Source organism: Pseudophryne corroboree, chromosome 1 (genome assembly GCF_028390025.1).
Source record: "Pseudophryne corroboree isolate aPseCor3 chromosome 1, aPseCor3.hap2, whole genome shotgun sequence".
Taxonomy (NCBI): domain Eukaryota; kingdom Metazoa; phylum Chordata; class Amphibia; order Anura; family Myobatrachidae; genus Pseudophryne; species Pseudophryne corroboree.
The window spans coordinates 911,239,229-911,258,892 of NC_086444.1; the positions used below are offsets into that span (position 1 = coordinate 911,239,229).

Below are 19,664 nucleotides of genomic sequence, written 5' to 3' on the forward strand. Positions count from 1 at the left end.
AGGGCCATTCACAATGCCCTAAGTCAGGCTAGACCCCTGCTTCAACACCAGCCGGTGCTGATCCAGTCAGACAACATCACGGCGGTCGCCCATGTAAACCAACAGGGCAGCACAAGAAGCAGAATGGCGATGGCAGAAGCCACGAGGATTTTCCGATGGGCGGAAAATCATGTGTTAGCACTGTCAGCAGTGTTCATTCCCGGAGTGGACAACTGGGAAGCAGACTTTCTCAGCAGGCACGACCTCCATCCGGGAGAGTGGGGACTTCATCCAGAAGTCTTCCAAATGATTGTACACCATTGGGAAAGGCCACAGGTGGACATGATGGCGTCCCGCCTCAACAAAAAGCTAAAACGATATTGCGCCAGGTCAAGGGGCCCTCAGGCGATAGCTGTGGACGCTCTGGTAACACCGTGGGGGTACCAGTCGGTGTATGTGTTCCCTCCTCTGCCTCTCATACCTAAGGTACTGAGAATAATAAGAAGGAGAGGAGTAAGAACTATACTCGTGGTTCCGGATTGGCCAAGAAGAGCTTGGTACCCAGAACTTCGAAAAATGATCTCAGAGGACCCATGGCCTCTGCCGCTCAGATAGGACCTGCTGCAGCAGGGGCCCTGTCTGTTCCAAGACTTACCGCGGCTGCGTTTGACGGCATGGCGGTTGAACGCCGGATCCTGAAGGAAAAGGGCATTCCGGGGGAAGTCATCCCTACGCTGATTAAAGCTAGGAAAGAAGTGACCGCAAACCATTATCACCGCATATGGCGAAAATATGTTGCGTGGTGTGAGGCCAGGAAGGCCCAACGGAGGAATTTCAGTTGGGCCGTTTTCTGCACTTCCTACAGTCAGGGGTGACTATGGGCCTAAAATTGGGTTCCATTAAGGCCAGATTTCGGCTCTGTCGATTTTCTTCCAGAAAGAACTGGCTTCACTGCCTGATGTTCAGACATTTGTTTAGGGAGTGCTGCATATTTAGCCCCCTTTTGTGCCTCGAGTGGCACCTTGGGATCACAACGTGGTGTCGGATTTCCTAAAGTCACATTGGTTTGAGCCACTAAAAACCGTGGATTTGAAATATCTCACGTGGAAAGTGGTCATGCTGTTGGCCTTGGCTTCGGCCAGGCGTGTGTCAGAATTGGCGGCTTTGTCATATAAAAGCCCTTATCTGATTTTCCATATGGATAAGGCAGAATTGAGGACTCGTCCCCAGTTTCTCCCTAAGGTGGTATCAGCTTTTCATGTGAACCAACCTATTGTAGTGCCTGCGGCTACTAACGACTTGGAGGATTCCAAGTTGTTGGACGTAGTCAGGGCCCTGAAAATTTATGTTTCCAGGACAGCTAGTGTCAGGAAAACTGACTCGCTATTTATCCTGTATGCACCCAACAAGCTGGGTGCTCCTGCTTCAAAGCAGACTATTGCTCGCTGGATTTTTAGTACGATTCAGCTTGCACATTCTGCGGCTGGACTGCCGCATCCTAGATCAGTGAAAGCCCATTCCACGAGGAAGGTGGGCTCTTCTTGGGCGGCTGCCCGAGGGGTCTCGGCTTTACAACTTTGCCGAGCAGCTACTTGGTCGGGGTCAAACACATTTGCTAAATTTTACCAGTTTGATACCCTGGCTGAGGAGGACCTAGAGTTTGCTCATTCGGTGCTGCAGAGTCATCCGCACTCTCCCGCCCGTTTGGGAGCTTTGGTATAATCCCCATGGTCCTTACGGAGTCCCAGCATCCACTTAGGACGTCAGAGAAAATAAGATTTTACTCACCGGTAAATCTATTTCTCGTAGTCCGTAGTGGATGCTGGGCGCCCATCCCAAGTGCGGATTGTCTGCAATACTTGTATATAGTTATTGTTAACTAAAGGGTTATTGTTGAGCCATCCGTTGAGAGGCTCAGTTATATTTCATACTGTTAACTGGGTATAGTATCACAAGTTATACGGTGTGATTGGTGTGGCTGGTATGAGTCTTACCCGGGATTCAAAATCCTTCCTTATTGTGTCGGCTCTTCCGGGCACAGTATCCTAACTGAGGTCTGGAGGAGGGTCATAGAGGGAGGAGCCAGTGCACACCAGGTAGTCCTAAAGCTTTCTTTAGTTGTGCCCAGTCTCCTGCGGAGCCGCTATTCCCCATGGTCCTTACGGAGTCCCAGCATCCACTATGGACTACGAGAAATAGATTTACCGGTGGGTAAAATCTTATTATTACAGCAAAATACTGTGGGCAGGATGTACAAAAGTGAAAATGCAGTAAACCCCCCCGTTTTCTGGGGTTTTACTGCATTTTCTTATGTACTACTGCCTCGCCACCGGATTTTCGGTGCGGAGGGTAATGCCAGCCTTTTGCTGGCGTACCCTATAGAAGCCTATGGGCTTCTTTCCGCACTCATCCTGAGGGATCTAATCGGACCCCCCCCCCCCCCCCGTGTATCTCTGGGCGCCAGGCAGAGGAGGCCTATGTCCATAGCTCCATCCAGCGCCCAGCTCTGGGCACCACCAGAGGGAGGTCCTGCTCCAACCGCCCTCTTCCTCAAGCCCCGTGGCCGCCTGGCAGCAATTTCTTCATGCCATACAGGCACCTCCTTTACCAGCATCAGGCTGCGCTGATTGGTGGAGCCTGTGGTGACAGCAGCAGGGGAGGTGCCTGCGTCTCTGTCCCTCCTTCCTCCGGAGTCTGCACCCGCCTCCTTTCCTCCAGCAGCAGCCAGCATTGCAAAGGACAGCTCTTATCGGTGACAGCTGTCCTTTGCTATACTAATCGCATATGCTAGTACATAAGAGATTAGTATGTAGGCGAAGTGTGGCAGAATACCCCACCACACCATAGTACATCCCGCCCTTTATGTACAGCTCTGCATTGCTGGCACTTACTTGCACCAACAAATTCACACAAGATATGTGATATCCCATAACAACAAGGACATTTTTGACAACAGTGTAGTTGCCTGTGCCATTTTAAATAAAGTTTATTTAAAAGAAACTTGAACAGCAGTTTGGGAAGTCAGTTGGAGCCATGGTGAGGAAAGAGCTGGCGACGCCATTACGCAGAGATGAGCAGCTGAGAGAGGGGAGACAAATAAGCTGAAAATTGCATGAGAGAGTAAGCAGAAGTGCAAAATACAGCAGTGGAAGTGCAGCAATTAACAAGTAAGAACGCCATGACACTCTCAGCCAAGAGAGTGCACAGCAAGTGTCAGAGACAGGAGAGTATAAAGCCTTTATACCAATGCTGACTGGCCTACATCTGAGGGGAAACTGCCTCAGCAACATCTATTGACTGGGTGAGATAAATCCATATTTATACTGAAACCTACTCCACTGCAAAGGACATTACCCTATATTTACTATACCTATGCAGCGATTTACATAGGAAGCAGCTCCAGTTTGTTTTAAACAATCATCTTTACTACACAGAGCTACAATATTTTGTTCACAGCTAAAGGAGACAATAGCTGCATATAACTATGTAACAACATAACCGGGCCCCAACGTGCACATAGAGACTCCCTGCAGTGACACCAATGTTATCTGGGACTTAAATATTGTCTGCATAAGTTGATTTCTATTACTAAGCAACATAGTATTAATCTCAGATTTAGTTATATTACCATTTGTGTAATGACTTAAAGTGTATATGGTGTCTGTGTTTAAGTTGCTTGAATCAAATCTTTCCCTTCCCTACTGTAATCAGATCCTTTTCTGAGTTATGTGGTAAACCATTTATTCTTTCATACAAAGCCCTGCCTGCCTTTCTTTGTGTCTGGGGAAACCTTGCCTCTCTGCCAGGAATAGAGAAGAGCTGCAGCTGAAGGAGGAATAGTCCATCAAGGTATCCCTGACCTGTTCCACATAGTTTACACACTTGTTATACCGGGGTGTTACAAATGGCGTCCTCGAACAGGATTTGCAGAGTCCAAAGCAAGCCTTACCCCCAGCACAGAGAAGATGTCACAAAACAGGCAACCTGCAGGAGAGGGACCAGCACCCATTGTTGAAGATCCAGTAAGAGCAGCTCCAGTTATGACTCCTGCTACCCCAATCACCATGCCATACTACTTTGGGGCCCCTTGGCTCCCAATCTACACAGGTATTGCCCACAGCACTGAAACCAGCATCTTAGGAGATTTCAAGATGAAAATGCAGTCTTTGTTTCGTCTGTACCCGCTGAAGGAGCAGCAAAAGGTGGAGATCTTGATGGGACAGTTGAAAGGGCTTGCACTTAGAGAGGTTACTTCCTGGCCTACTGAAGAGAAGAAGACTGTGGACCAGATCCTCAACAGGCTTGCTACCACATTTGACACAAGGACAGTGTCAGAACTTAAAATGCACTTCTTTGCTCGAAAGCAACAACCAGGAGAGTCACTACGGGGCTATGCCCTCAGCTTGCAGGAAGCACTCAGAGATGTTCAGCAAGCAGACCCTGAGGAAGTGCATGACAAAGAGAAAATGTTATTGGACCAGTTCACTGAAGGTGCAAGGGGCGAATTTGTAAAAACTCAGCTGCGACTATTGAGATTGCAGAAGCCTGGAAGCACATTCCTGGATTTTAAAGAGGCTGCGATTGAAGTTCTAGGCTCCAGTCTTACTTCAGGGGCTGTTCCACAAGAGTCTATTCCAGAGATGCCAAGGTATCAAGAGAATTCTGATGCCCAGGAGTCAAGTTTTAAAGGAGCTACTTACCCACCTACAGTAAAAGGAGTGACAGTGCCATGTTCAAAGACATGCATATCTGACTCTTCTAGTGAGTTACGAGGTCAGCTGGCTGAACTGACACGTGGTGTGACAGAGATGCGCAGAGACCTGCAGATTCTGAAGAGACAGCAGGCACTGCTCCATGAAGAAATGGAATGGTGCCAGGAGAGGAGACCACTGAACAGTTCCCAATGGGACGTACATAGAAACAGGGAGATACTTTTTTCCAACCACTTTGCCTCCCAAAGGCGACCCATTTTTCAAAGCTGTGAAGGAAGCGGACAAATTAAGAGAGAATTTGAGCAGCCAGATCATTTAAACTCCAAATTCATGTGGTCAACCCGTTATGTTAGCCAATGCCCGGTGGTTCAAGTTTGCATCAATGGAGTCTCAATGCCCGCTCTCTTAGACACTGGATCACAAGTGACCACAATACAAGCAACACAGTTTGAGCAGCATTGGACTGAGGAACAGATGTTTCCGTCAACTTCCACATTGATAAACCCGATTGCAAGCAATGGGCACTGCATCCCTTGCAAAGGATACTGGGAAGCTGAAATTCAAATCGGACGAACAGTGCTACCACAGCAAGGCTTCATCATCACCACTGTCCAAGATGATGGATTGCCTCCAGTGATAGTGGGCATGAATGTGTTGCGGAACTGCTGTGAGGAGCTCGTAGCAGCACTCCAAGGAGAGTTTCAAACTGACAAGCTCCAGGAGAAACAAGGCCTTCAACCTGGGATAGCCAAACAAAAGGGAAGAATGATAACAGAATTATCTGTAAGAGAGGAACATGAAAAAAATAAGGCTAGCCAAACAATGATAGAAATGCCCATCTCCAGTGTCCAGATTATCCGAAAGAATGCTTCAATGTTAGGCATGAATAATATAGCATCCAGTTCTAGAAACTGTGAGCAACCTATTCAAGGAACCAGTTTTGACCACCTGCAAGATAAAAGTCAGATGATAAGACACCTCAAAGCCTTACTGAAGACTGGGAAATACCTGACCAAGCGACAAAGGCAAGAATCCTCGCCAGAACTCCTGAAGTTGTTGAGACAGCGAGAAAGGCTGTTTGAAAAGAAAGGACAGTTGGTTCGATGTAGTGTGGATCCTAATACTCATTATAGGATCAGTCAACTTGTAATTCCAAGACAAAGTGCTTGTTATGTGCTTGAAGAATATCACGACAAGTCAGGTCACCCTGGGTGCAAAAGGATGGAAACAAGCATCTGGAAAAAGTTCTTTTGGGTTGAAATGAGGGAAGACATCAAGAGATGGTGTCGAAACTGTCCAACCTGTTCTGTAAGAAGAACCTTGCTGCCTCTTTCTCTCCAGAATCCATTGTCCCAAACCAGCTGTGAGACTGAATCCCAAGATGGAATAGAAGAGGCTCATAAAATGTATTTACAGCAGACTAAGGTGGTTTGTCACCGACAAGGAGGCAAGAAGACTAGGGCTTGCAAAACAGAAAACCACCATAGTCAGCTGCAGTTTTGTACAGCATGTCCCAAAGACAGTTTAGAAAGAGTTCAATACTCATCCATGGCAGGGGGGTTGAGGTTTCCTAGACAAACTTTTCAAGACCATATACTGTCCAGATTTCAACCGATTGCTCCAGGAGCATGTGTTAATGTACTATAGCACAAAAGGAATTATACCTATCAGATACTGATGTTAAAAATGTTGATAAATGTTAATGTTTCAGACATAAACTGTGTTCACTAATGAATGTGACTGGATATAGTGAGAAGTTTATATAGGGATAAAACCAAAATGCGTGAGGACACGCATGTTTTGGGGGGGGCACGTGTGATATCCCATAACAACAAGGACATTTTTGACAACAGTGTAGTTGCCTGTGCCATTTTAAATAAAGTTTATTTAAAAGAAACTTGAACAGCAGTTTGGGAAGTCAGTTGGAGCCATGGTGAGGAAAGAGCTGGCGACGCCATTACGCAGAGATGAGCAGCTGAGAGAGGGGAGACAAATAAGCTGAAAATTGCATGAGAGAGTAAGCAGAAGTGCAAAATACAGCAGTGGAAGTGCAGCAATTAACAAGTAAGAACGCCATGACACTCTCAGCCAAGAGAGTGCACAGCAAGTGTCAGAGACAGGAGAGTATAAAGCCTTTATACCAATGCTGACTGGCCTACATCTGAGGGGAAACTGCCTCAGCAACATCTATTGACTGGGTGAGATAAATCCATATTTATACTGAAACCTACTCCACTGCAAAGGACATTACCCTATATTTACTATACCTATGCAGCGATTTACATAGGAAGCAGCTCCAGTTTGTTTTAAACAATCATCTTTACTACACAGAGCTACAATATTTTGTTCACAGCTAAAGGAGACAATAGCTGCATATAACTATGTAACAACATAACCGGGCCCCAACGTGCACATAGAGACTCCCTGCAGTGACACCAATGTTATCTGGGACTTAAATATTGTCTGCATAAGTTGATTTCTATTACTAAGCAACATAGTATTAATCTCAGATTTAGTTATATTACCATTTGTGTAATGACTTAAAGTGTATATGGTGTCTGTGTTTAAGTTGCTTGAATCAAATCTTTCCCTTCCCTACTGTAATCAGATCCTTTTCTGAGTTATGTGGTAAACCATTTATTCTTTCATACAAAGCCCTGCCTGCCTTTCTTTGTGTCTGGGGAAACCTTGCCTCTCTGCCAGGAATAGAGAAGAGCTGCAGCTGAAGGAGGAATAGTCCATCAAGGTATCCCTGACCTGTTCCACATAGTTTACACACTTGTTATACCGGGGTGTTACAGATATGCTCCACATTCCACATAGCATCAACCAGAGCTCAAATCTATGGACATATATATCACTATTTTAACTATAGCAATTGTTCCTACATCATGGTTTTTATTTCAGACATATTTTACATGTAAAAGGAATATAAACATTCCATACAAATAAGATTTTTTTTTCCACTTAAGAACATGATTTATAAAAGTCCTACGTTCTAATCATTCTTCCTGCTGTCAAATGTGTGTTTTATTAATACATTGAGCCTTCAATAAAAACATTATGTTCTTGTCAAGAATCCAAATGTAATTTCTGCCTTTTAAAAAAAATAAAAAAAAAATAACTTAATTTTTTTAAATTAATATATGTATTGCTTGCAGATTTGATGCATCGCATTACCTTATTAGTTGGCACTGTAATTAAAAAATACCTAAATCGCAAATGCTAACAGTTTCTGCTGTTGACCCTGTGGATGGAAGAACAGTGAATGGTGTGGCTCTGCTTGGAGCCATATGGATAACCACAATAGCATAAGGTAGTACGTCTGGCTGTTGCAGCCACCCCTGCTAGCAGTTGCTTTATGTTAACTATGGTTTCATTGGAATTTGGACACCAGAACTAATTTGAAGCAAGTATTTTTATATGTTGGGTCTATGAGGGTCATTCTGACCTGATCCCACCTAAGCTAGTTTTTGCAGCGCTGCGATCAGGTCAAAACTACATGTGTATGCACTGCAATGCGCAGGTGCGTCGTACGGGTACATAGCGGATCGGTGCTGGGTGATGGATTTAAAAAAGAATCCATTCGCACAGCCGTTCGCAAGAAGATTGACAGAAAGAAGGCGTTTATGGGTGTCAACTGACCATTTTCAGGGAGCGGTTGGAAAAAAGCAGGCGTGTCCAAGCGTTTGCAGGGCGGGTTTTTGACGTCAATTCCGGGACCGGACAGGCTGAAGTGATCACAGCAGCTAAGTTCAGACCTACTCAGAACCTGCACAGGACTTTTTTTGTACCGCTCGGCTACACAAGCGTTCGCATACTTGCAAAGCGAAAATACACTTCCCCATAGGCGGCGAATATGTGATCGCAGCGCTGCAAATAATAGCTAACGTGCGATCAGGTCGGAATGACCCCCTATATATCTATATGTTTGATAGTCCTGATGATAATAGTCAATGATTCAGATGTCCACCTCAATATCTGCTTTTTACCTAGGAATTTAAGAAATTATTACATAGAATCATTTGAAATTTACGTGGAAATATATACAAAAGATCTGACTGAAAAAATGGGCCTGATTCTGATTTGGGGATAAAGTAAGAAAGAGCCAGTAATAACTGTGCACCTTGGTAAAAGCATGTTGCACTGCCTTTGAGACAGATGAAAAATGTGCTCAGATATTTAGATTTGGGTAAATTGTGTCCAAACTGAAAACTAACTTGCGGTGTAAAATAAAGTTGTCCAGCATGCGTGGGCTACATGCAGAAGCAGCCAGTATTTATCATTGTAATATGGGGTCGGATTCAGATCCCGACACTGTTGTAGTACTATGCTCAAAGTATGGCTGCTCGGTACTTTCTGCAACATCATGCACCGAACCTTTTATGCACTACGGCTGCAGATGTCTACAGATTGACAGTCCGAAGACGTCTGGGGCTGGCGACAGTCTCCGTTTTGGGGGAGCACCGATGCCAGATTTCCATCAGAGGACGGAGATTTCCTGGCCTCCTGGTAGGAGCTGCGACGGTTGGCTTGCGTGACCCCATGTGGCAGGTGATCCGATGCTGCAGCTTAGGAAAAAGGAACTTGATGCAGCACTGGATCACAAATGTACTGTATGCAGTAGGTGTCTACTTATAACAGCCTCCTGCTGCATTACCATATCTGTGCATAGTAGCAGCAGCAGCAGCAATGCACACTCCATCTCTGAATCTGGCCCATAGTTTGTTCATGTGCACAGTTACTTTCACTTTCATACTTTGGGGCTCATTTATCAACAAGTTTTTTCATATGCAACGAGTTTTAAAACTCATTGCGTATGATAAATAGTGTTCCAGCCAATCAGCTCCTAACTAACGTGTTTGAAAAATTACAGTTGGGAGCTTATTGGCTGGAGCATCATTTATCATACGCACCATAGTTTTAAAACTCGTTGCATATGATAAAACTCAGAGGCGGAACTACCGCCAGTGCAACCAGTGCGTTGCACTGGGGCCCGCCTCTGTCCAGGGGCCCAAAGCATGTAATGAGTCAAACTGACTCATTACATGCCGCTGTGCGCCGCGGGCAACCGCTGCCCACAGCGCACAGCTGCCCGGAGAGAGGAGAGGAGCAGCGGTACGGGGGAAGGAGGAGGAGGGAGGTGGAGGAGGGAGCCGCAGCAGCGCTTTGTTACTGGTGGAGGCGCTGCTGCTCCTCTGCTTCACTATAGGCTGTCTTCCGAGAACAGCCTATAGTGAAGCAGAGGGGCAGCAGCAGCAGCGCCTCCACCAATAACACAGCGCTGCTGCGGCTCCCTCCTCCACCTCCCTCCTCCTCCTCTCCTGCCCGGGAATCGTCAAGCTGCACCAAGGAGCCTGAGCCTGCGGAGAGGGTAAGTATAATTCATTCATTCTTTCTTTCTTTGTTGGGACTGCCTGCCGCAATGTGTAAAAATGGGGGACTGCCTGCCGCTATGTGTAAACAGGGGGAATCTGCCTGCCGCAATGTGTAAAAAGGGGGAATCTGCCTGCCGCAATGTGTAAAAAGGGGGAATCTGCCTGCCGCAATGTGTAAAAAGGGGGAATCTGCCTGCCGCAATGTGTAAAAATGGGGAATCTGCCTGCCGCTATGTGTAAAAAGGGGGACGCTGTCTGCCGTAATGTGTAACAAGGGCACGCTGTCTGTCGTAATGTGTAAAAAGGGGACGCTGTCTGCCGTTATGTGTAAAAAGTGTACGCTGTCTGCCGTAATGTGTAAAAAGGGGACGCTGTCTGCCGTAATGTGTAAAAAGGGGGACGCTGGCTGCCGTTATGTGTAAAAAGTGTACGCTGTCTGCCGCTATGTTTAACAAGGGCACGCTGTCTGCCGTTATGTGTAAAAAGTGTACGCTGTCTGCCGCTATGTGTAACAAGGGCACGCTGTCTGCCGTTATGTGTAAAAAGGGGACGCTGTCTGCCGTTATGTGTAAAAAGTGCACGCTGTCTGCCGTAATGTGTAAAAAGGGGGACACTGTCTGCCGTAATGTGTAAAAAGGGGACGATGTCTGCCGTAATGTGTAAAAAGAGGAATCTGTCCGCTGTAAGGTGTAAAAGGGTCTCTACCTGGTGTAGTGGTGCTACTGTGCGGCGTAATTTGAATAATGGAGACTACTGTGCACCGTTTTATGAATTGGTATTATTTTGTGTCCACACCCCTTCCCCACAAAGCCACGCCACTATGTATGTTTGCGCGCGCCTACGGCGCGCACTGCCCCTGTTTTGCATGCAGGGGTGGGGCTCCGATGCCGTTTCTTGCACACAGTGCTAAAATGTCTAGTTACGCCACTGTTGCTAGGTATCCATTTCTCTGGCCCTGAGCAGGTCCCCCTCACCAGATCCTCTCCTGGGGTGAGGGGGTGGACTTGGATGGGATGTGGGGGGGGGGGGGGGCAAAGCATTTTGTCGCACCTGGGCCCACCGCTCGCTAGTTCCGCCACTGATAAAACTCATTGATAAATGGGCCCCTTTATTCCTAAATCAGAATCAGTCCCTTTGTGTGAATATAGCTTTGTACACATACAAGTTAAATTTCAGGCTTACATTTGGGAATTCTCCAAAATCTCCTACTAAAGTTGTGTATCATCTAAACAAGGCAAAGTTCCAACTTAGGGGAGTATTTATCAAATCTTGGAGAGAGATAAAATTGTTGTAACGAATAAAGTGCCAACCAATCAGCTCCCAACTGTCATTTTTCAAACACAGATTGTAAAATGTAAGGCAGAAGCTGATTGGCTAGTACTTTATCTCTCACAATTTTATCTCTCTCTGAGCTTTGATTAATACCCCCCTAAGTGACATGGTCATTATCATCACATTGGGCTGCCAAGATTTCCTGATTTTGCTTGTGCTGACTGGATTATTTTTATCTTTAATCTCTGGTGGCCTTTGATTTATTGGTTGGTTGAAAAAAGAATTTTCATTTTGGCCACAAGAAATATTTCTAGAGGGAACTTTTTATGAGCTTTGAAATCCTTTTGTTAAAGACGTGTTCTAATTTTTCATCAAAACAATCCGAAGACCTGGCAATGCATGATATTTATTTTATAATGAATACAAATTATAGGTATTTACAATAAAAAGGCCACAACACTGGCGTTATGTAAAATGTGAAAAAAAGTTATTGAAGTTCTTTCAAGCAGGATGAATCACCGGCATTTCTGTCATTACTTTCCAAATCGCTTAAAGGGACGAAAGTAGTAATATTAAAACCACAGACTACGTAATGAAGGTTTTCTTTTCTCTATATTCCTTCTAAAAGTCAATAAGTAGTACATATGTAGTAACTTAATACATTTACAGTTTCAGTTACTGTTGGTCATAATGATACATATAATGGATGTGGTAATTTTATAATTTACACAAGGTATGTGTACTATTGTAGAGATACCAAACTATATACCGTAATCTTTTATAAAAAAAAAAAACCATATAGATGTAAAAATTAAAACTAGTTGTTCCTAAAAAGTGGTGTATTGTAAGAAAATGTAACCACATGTAGATATTGTGCTGAAATTCAGCACAGGGGTTTAATGTACAGACCAATAGGACTCATCATGAAAAAAAAAATTGCAATGAGAATTTTTGCTTTCCAATTCTCATTGTATTCTCTCACAATTTTTTCACAATTCATCATGCTCCCATGATAAAATTATTACTTCTGAAAAACTGGGCTTTGAGTAGTCAGTTTTTCGGAAAGTGATAACTTTCCCCCTCTCAAGCCGCAGCACCACTCCCCCCACCTTGTTCTATGTGTCTGGCTGCTGCACCATCCCCCTCTCCCCCCTCCCACATCTTGGGGGTAATTCTGAGTTGGTAGCAGCAGGAACTTTGTTAGCAGTTGGGCAAAACCATGTGCACTACAGGGGAGGCAGATATAACATGTGCAGAGAGAGTTAGATTTGGGTGTGGTGTGTTCAATCTGCAATCTAAATTGCAGTGTAAAAATAAAGCAGCCAGTATTTACCCTGCACAGAAACAAAATAACCACCCAAATCTAACTCTCTCTGCACATGTTATATCTGCCTCCCCTGCAGTGCACATAGTTTTGCCCAACTGCTAACAAAGTTTCTGCTGCGATCAACTCAGAATTACCCCCCTTGTTCTGTGTGTCTGGATGCAGTGTTCTAGGTATCTGCCTTACCCTCCCTCCCTTCCTATCCTGCACCTTATTTATGTCTCACGACTGTCAACCACCCACCCTCCCGACAGTACCTGTGTCCCCCCACCCCTGCTGGCACCTTATTGATTATCCCCCCCCCCCAGACCCAGAGGTCTGCGCTCTGCAGCGGCTGCACAGGGAGGTGAGTGCTCAACTGCAGACTCCCCTCTCTCCCGCCGGGGCTGCCGGGTTGCTCTGCAGCCGTGGCTCCCCACACCCTCTTCCCCTGCAGGCACATGATATCCTAAATCTCTGCAGCCATGACCTCCACCGTAAATGGCAGCTTGTGCATAGACTCTGGGGTGGTTCGCCAAATCAGGATGGCAAACAGTTTAACAATCAAACTCTGAAAAAAATGCTTTTTTGGAGTTTGATGAATGTCACAATTTCTACATCCCCTGGGGAGTGACATTTTATGGATGCTGAATATACCCCTCAGAAAGAAAAAATTGTATAACATACTGTACACTTCATCAGTGCAAAATAATGTGGGCAGGGAAGTTCTGCTTCTTACAGTTTCCCGCAGTGGATGGGGTGGAGGAGTTGAGGGGAGCGTGGCATCTTCACAGTGAAGGCAAAACCTTGGGGCAGCCCAGAATCTCTGGGTCGCATTGAGTCCCAAATTTAGACTTCCATATGCTGGCAGGTATGCTTGATTATTTGATATGCCAAAAACTAATTATTGTTTGTTTTTAAAATCCGTTTCGACAAAAGCACCGTTACTTCACCAGAACCTAAGGCTCACACTTTGTATTAGTCTCCGGTGTCCCCACCTTAGTCCAGTCTTCAGAGCCTGTGCCATCTCATTATACCAGGATACCCCTCATATTACACTAGCTTCTTGTCTTGTGCACACTCACATTAAACTAGTCTCCAGACCTTCCTGTTGTACTGGCATTTACTGTGATACTGTGCTGTTATACTAGCAGAGTCCTATACTATACCTGTATATGAGATATGTTCAAGTTGCCGGCTGATGGGATCCCATCGTTCAGGATACCGATGCCGGAATCCCGAAAGCCAGCAATGCAACCAGCCGGAATCCCAGCAAACTAGGACTATTCCCACTCGTGGGTGTCTACGACACACATAGAGTGGGAATAGAACCTGTGGCAAGTGCAGCGAGCCACCGAGCCCACAATGGGATACTTTACACTCACCCAGATTCTGGCAGGTGGGATGCCGCTGTCGGGATATGGACAGCCGGCATCTCGTCCGTCGCTAATTCTCACTGAATCCTTGTATACAGTTTTCCAGCATTAATCCAACAATACCTTTCTTTAGGCAGCCTCCAGTGTTTCAGCGTTAGGTCTGCAATATATACAGCATCCATTGTCACCATGTAATACCAGCAAATGGTGTCCTACCTTATACCAGCATCAAATGGATCTGTATCATATGAATTAGTCAGTTCCTGCCATGTTACCCTACTTTTCTGGACATCTTTTAGATCAGCAATCATTGCCAGAGCCGGCCCTAGCCAATTTGATGCCCTAGGCAAAATTTTGTCTGGTGCCCCCTAGCTCCGCCGCTAGTTCTGCATCTGTACCTGCAACACTCAGGTAGTGGGGCCCACCGGGGGGTTACCCTGTGGGCCAGTTTAACTCTGCACAATGCCACACAGTAATGACCATAATACATATAATTCCACACAGTAAAGGAACCTTACACATATGCCCCACATTAGTAATGCCCATAATACACATAATGCCACACAGTAATGCACCTTACACGTATGCCCCACATTAGTAATGCCCATAATACACATATACTGCCACAGATACTGCCACACTTGCTGGTTATACAAAAAGATCAGTATCGAACATGTAGAAACTGTCCATTCTCTTCACTATTCAGTGTGTTTGCTGGTGTCTGTTACTCCCGTTAACTGCATGCACTTTACTTTATACTGTGGGAGCTAAATGCTCTGCCCTCCAGTCTGATGTGTCCAAAAGTCACGCTGCACTGATGTTTCATATAGAAATAGCACAACGCAACTTGCTGACCACGTTACAGTGCTGGGTGGCAGGGGAATTTTACGGCATGGACTGACTAGGAAATAAAGTGTGGGGAGAACACTGCCCATGTTATGTCCCTGCAGACACCTGGGGTTTGCACAGGGATAAGGGACACACACAGGATGGCAGGGTCCCCCTCCCCCATGTGCACAAGCAGTATAGGTGATGTCAGGTTTCTGTGAAGCAGTCTTCCAAAATACACATGTGTTATCATAAGAAGCCATCCAGTAATAACCTTATATAGTCAGTAAAAATGTCACAGGTCCAGGAATTGCATTTACTGGGCTTCTGCTGTCTGTCTGAGGTCTCACAAGTCAGGGGCATTCAAGCATGTCAGAGGAAGTTTAAGGCACAGTGTGCATTTTTTTTGACAAATGTAAACAGCAGTGTATACAAGTACTGATTGAATACATTTGGAAAGTAACAGTTAGTTTGCGGACTGTCCCTCTCAGCATGAGATGCTGCAGGGACATGCTTGGATGCCCCTAGACATGCTTGAATGCCCTAGGCAAATGCCTAGCCTGCCTATAGCTAAGGCCGGCTCTGATCATTGCTCCTACAGTATTTCAAGTTTTGGTTTCCCAAATATTATTACAGCCTCCAGTCCGAGCTTCCACATCGTACACCATCAGCCAGTGCCCTAATTTACACCAGCAGACAGAGCCTAAATGTGTCACTTATTCAATGGAACCAATTATAAAAATCATAACTTACCCCTCCTGCGGTCACGTGCCATCTCTCCACATGCTTCCATACAGTGAATGGCTGTCAGCACTCTAATTTCTGAATAGCTCCAGCCATCCACCAATCAGCATGCTGACAGCCATTCATTGTCTGGCTGCAGCCTCGGCGGTAGGTGGAGAATCTGCCTTGTCACTATAATTGTGTGACCACCACCCACCCCTGCTCAAAGGCCCCTAGAATTATGTGGACCTGGGCAGCTGTACTGTGTGCCTATATGTTAAGATGGCCCTGACTTGGTCAATACCCAGTGATACAGTTGCTTGGCAAAGAGGCAAGGCAAAGGGGGAAATCCTCTGGCTATGCCTCAAGCAGTGATGTCCATTGCCATAGGTTTATTGTGCCACTGCCTACTGTAAAACCTTCCCTGCTGCCCAGGTAACTGAGATGAATAATTCCTGGTTTTACATCTGAAAGCAGGCTAAATCTAATCTGTTTATTAATGCTCATATTTACAACTAATGACAGATGAAAACTTTAATACCACATAGATATTTAATTCTGTTCCCTGTGTTATGTACATTGCTTTGACTCCTAAGAGATAAAAGAGCTATATCTGATTATTATTTGTTGAAACTTGAAATGTGGAAACACTAGTTAACTATGTTCATATTTTTTCTTTATGTACAGAAGAATTTTCCTACTATGACATATTGAACTTTTGAACCAGAAATATGCTATTGAAAGTCCCTAGAGTATAACATAGTCTGTCAGCAAAATGTATTTGTTATAACTAGTCAGTATTTCAGTATTATAGCTTCATAAAGAGGATAAGTACACTCACATATGTGCTTCTTGGAATTGGCAACATATTCTGTATGGTTCCTTTAGCTACCATTGTACTTAATCATATTTTTTTTTGTGTAAAACATATTTACTTATTTAAGCAAAATGGGAGCATACAGTTCTCTACATGGGTTGCGGTTAACACTCCGGTTGTCGGGATCCCGGCATTCAGAATACCAACGGCAAAATCTAGTCAGCTGACAATACCATCAGCTGGAATACCGGAGCAACATGGCTACTCATCCTCGTGGGTATCCATGACACCCATAGAGTGGAAATAGATCTTGTGGCGAGCGAGCCACCGAGCCTGCAGCGTGGTGAGCGCATCAAGCCCAAAAGGGGACTCTTAGCGCTCGCCCCGCAGCCGGCATTCTGGTGGACGATATGCCTCTGCTGGGATATCGACATCCAGCATCCCATCCACCGGCAAATCTTATGTATTCCCTCTACCCAAATAGGGCCTTATTCAGATGTGGTTGGAGTTCCATCCTGTGCCGCAGAGTACCGATAATCAGTACTTTGTGCAGGACCCGATCTGCACTGTACGAACTGCTCCTGCTACACAGGACGCAAGATGGCAGCAGACTGTCAGTGATGGACAGTCTGCTTCCATCTGGGGATCGGGGAGGGGGCGACTACGTCTCCGTTTGAGTCGTAAAGTATCAAAACCTGTTGAAACACTGGAATAATTTATGAAATTAATGTTGGTGGCAATAACACTGTTCAAATGTATATTCCCTTTACTTTGTTAAGACAAAAAAAGGATTCTATTCTAATTTGCAGGGCATATACTGTAACATCCTATCTATTGCTATAAGTCACTTAAAGGAGCCTATGCAGAGTCAGGCTAAACTTCATTGTTTTCTCAATGTTTCTGTTCTTCTTTGTGGCCATTTCTCTCCTAGTCTCCTCTAATGGGAAGTCAAATCTTACATAGCAGCCATAACATAGCAGACTGGGTTGGTTGTTTTGATGTATACTGTTTATTACAGTTTACAGAGAACACAAAAATATGAAATAAACCTGAATGTGTAAAGAATCAAAACTATCAATGCCTGAACAATTGCAATATATACTCACTATAATTAATTTCTGACTGTTTATTAGATTTCCTTATATACAGTAATCTAATTTGTTGCAACTAACTTCATCTCTCACAATTCTCTCTCCAAGCTTTGATAAATACCCCCCCCCCCCCCGCCCATAGTATGAAACAAAAGATAGAAAAAAAAACACATTTTCTTGTTTTTGTACTTTTAAATAGTTAGAGCCTTTCATTTGCTACAGTATATATAGTTACGTTAGTATCCGGTGAGTGTTATATCCTACTTGATGATTTTCCTAAATAGGTGTGGATATAAGAATTTATTTCTCCTGTCAAGTTTCGAGTCAGGAAGGATGTTTTAACCATAAAATATGATTTGCCAAACCTTACACATGATTATTTTACTTCCTCTGGATCATTGCTAATTCCTAATGAGTACGAGCAGATTAGACATTCTAAAGTAACTGAGTAAAATAAATGTTCTAAAAAGAATTGATTGTTCACTTGGAAAATAGACATTCTAATTATTTGGCTCTATCTACACGTGAAGATTTAGGTACCTTGGTATGTTACTTGATATTCAAATATGCTTATGTGGAAATACCAAAGAGCGGAATTGTAATGCAAAATAAAATAGCGTAGGATATATTACAAGAACTTGGATGGAAACTTTCTTCTGATCAAAAATAGAATGGCTTCAGATTTATCACAGAAAATTAGCTCTCTTTATTTTATAAATGTATTTTTCCAAAACCTTTTCAGAATGTTAAATGCATAGGCAGAATGCACTGTAATATTTATATCACATATTTCCATGATAAAAAGATTTATTTAGTTTGATTATTTTAAGTAATTAAACTTTCTATCTTGTTAATTATGCTATACTTACAGGGATATATAATTTTAAAATTACTTATGAAATAAAAAGAAAATTTTTAATATTTAATTTTGTATAACATTTTACTGGTACAAACACTGGGATACCCAATTACCCGATGTACATTACCGCGGATAATGATATCGCCTTGGGCAATCCTATTAGCCCCGATAAGCCGGCACGTGCTGTGGCTTATCAGGGTTTTTGTGTTACTGGACCTGGTGGTGGCTCTTGACAGCTCCCGATGCAGACAGAGTAGCGCTTCACCTCCGGCTCCCCAGTCACATGACCGATCCCCCATCATGTGACTGCCACCGGGGTGAGGGAAGAGAGGGGATGCTAGTCACAGTGCTGCCCCAGCTTCCCTGCCAGGGGTCACAGCGCTGACTGCCAGCTACTGGGCGCCCTCACTGCAGTCCCAGCCTGCTGCTACTGCGGCGGTCATGGGACACCGACGGGTCGCCATGGCTTAACGAGGATCTTTTTTCACCTGCTTCGGACAGGTGACACAAAATCCCAGGAAACAGCCCCGTTTTCAATTGAAAATGGAGCGGTTTCTCACGAACCTGTGTTTTTGGTTTTCGGCTTCACTAAACCTGTGTGTTTTTGGGAGGAAAGCTGTTTTTTTTATGGGCGATCCTAATTGGATACCCTGTAAAGAAGAAAAAACTTTTTTCCGATGTTTCACTATTTTTTATCGCCTTTAATAGGATACTGCCCTAAAGGTAGTGCACTAGTGATATTCAACTTGCAGTTTTACTCAGAAAAAAATAATTAAGTTTATTGCAGATATTAATGCAAATAAACTCAGACTGCCTCCATGCAATGTTACAAACGACTTCCTTAAATACCAAGGGGTGAATTTATTTAGCCGCAAGTTATGAACAATGTTTTACAACCCTACCATCCTGTAGAGTGTCGTAGCACAAGTTCCCTAGGCTCCTCACTGAAAATTGGATTGGCCCTTTAGCATTTTTTTTTAATTTTCTTATAGAAGATAAGGCATTGACATGGAGAGGACTATATTTCATCGCAGAGGAATGGCAGGTAATGTCAGATGGTACTGATTTCAACAGTGTTTCATGTTTTTTCCCCCCCCTGGAATCAGTTGCTGTCAGCAGGGGTTGAAAGGAGTGGCTACAGAATTATCAGTGGTGTGCCTGTAGGTTTTGATGGGAGCTAAGTACACTATTATGTAGAGATGAGCGGGTTCGGTTCCTCGGAATCCGAACCCGCCCGAACTTCAGTTTTTTTTACACGGGTCCGAGCGACTCGGATCTTCCCGCCTTGCTCGGTTAACCCGAGCGCGCCCGAACGTCATCATCAAG

General features: G+C 44.4%; 1 protein-coding gene across 5 annotated transcripts in view; it reads left to right on the forward strand.

Annotated features, from left to right (window-relative positions):
- The first annotated feature begins 2,924 nt into the window (after positions 1-2,924).
- LOC134917549 (uncharacterized) overlaps positions 2,925-19,664 on the forward strand; it is a 28,887-nt gene continuing 12,147 nt past the window's right edge. The window contains exons 1-4 of one of the 5 annotated variants that reach the window (XR_010177417.1): positions 2,925-3,146; positions 3,738-6,755; positions 7,347-7,437; positions 19,331-19,383. Coding sequence is in view for 1 of the 5 variants with exons in the window: in XM_063920302.1 (XP_063776372.1) it covers positions 3,945-6,338 (2,394 nt within the window). In the remaining 4 variants the exon portion in view is untranslated. The other 4 variants (XR_010177416.1, XR_010177419.1, XR_010177418.1 and 1 more) reach the window with 4 other exon arrangements.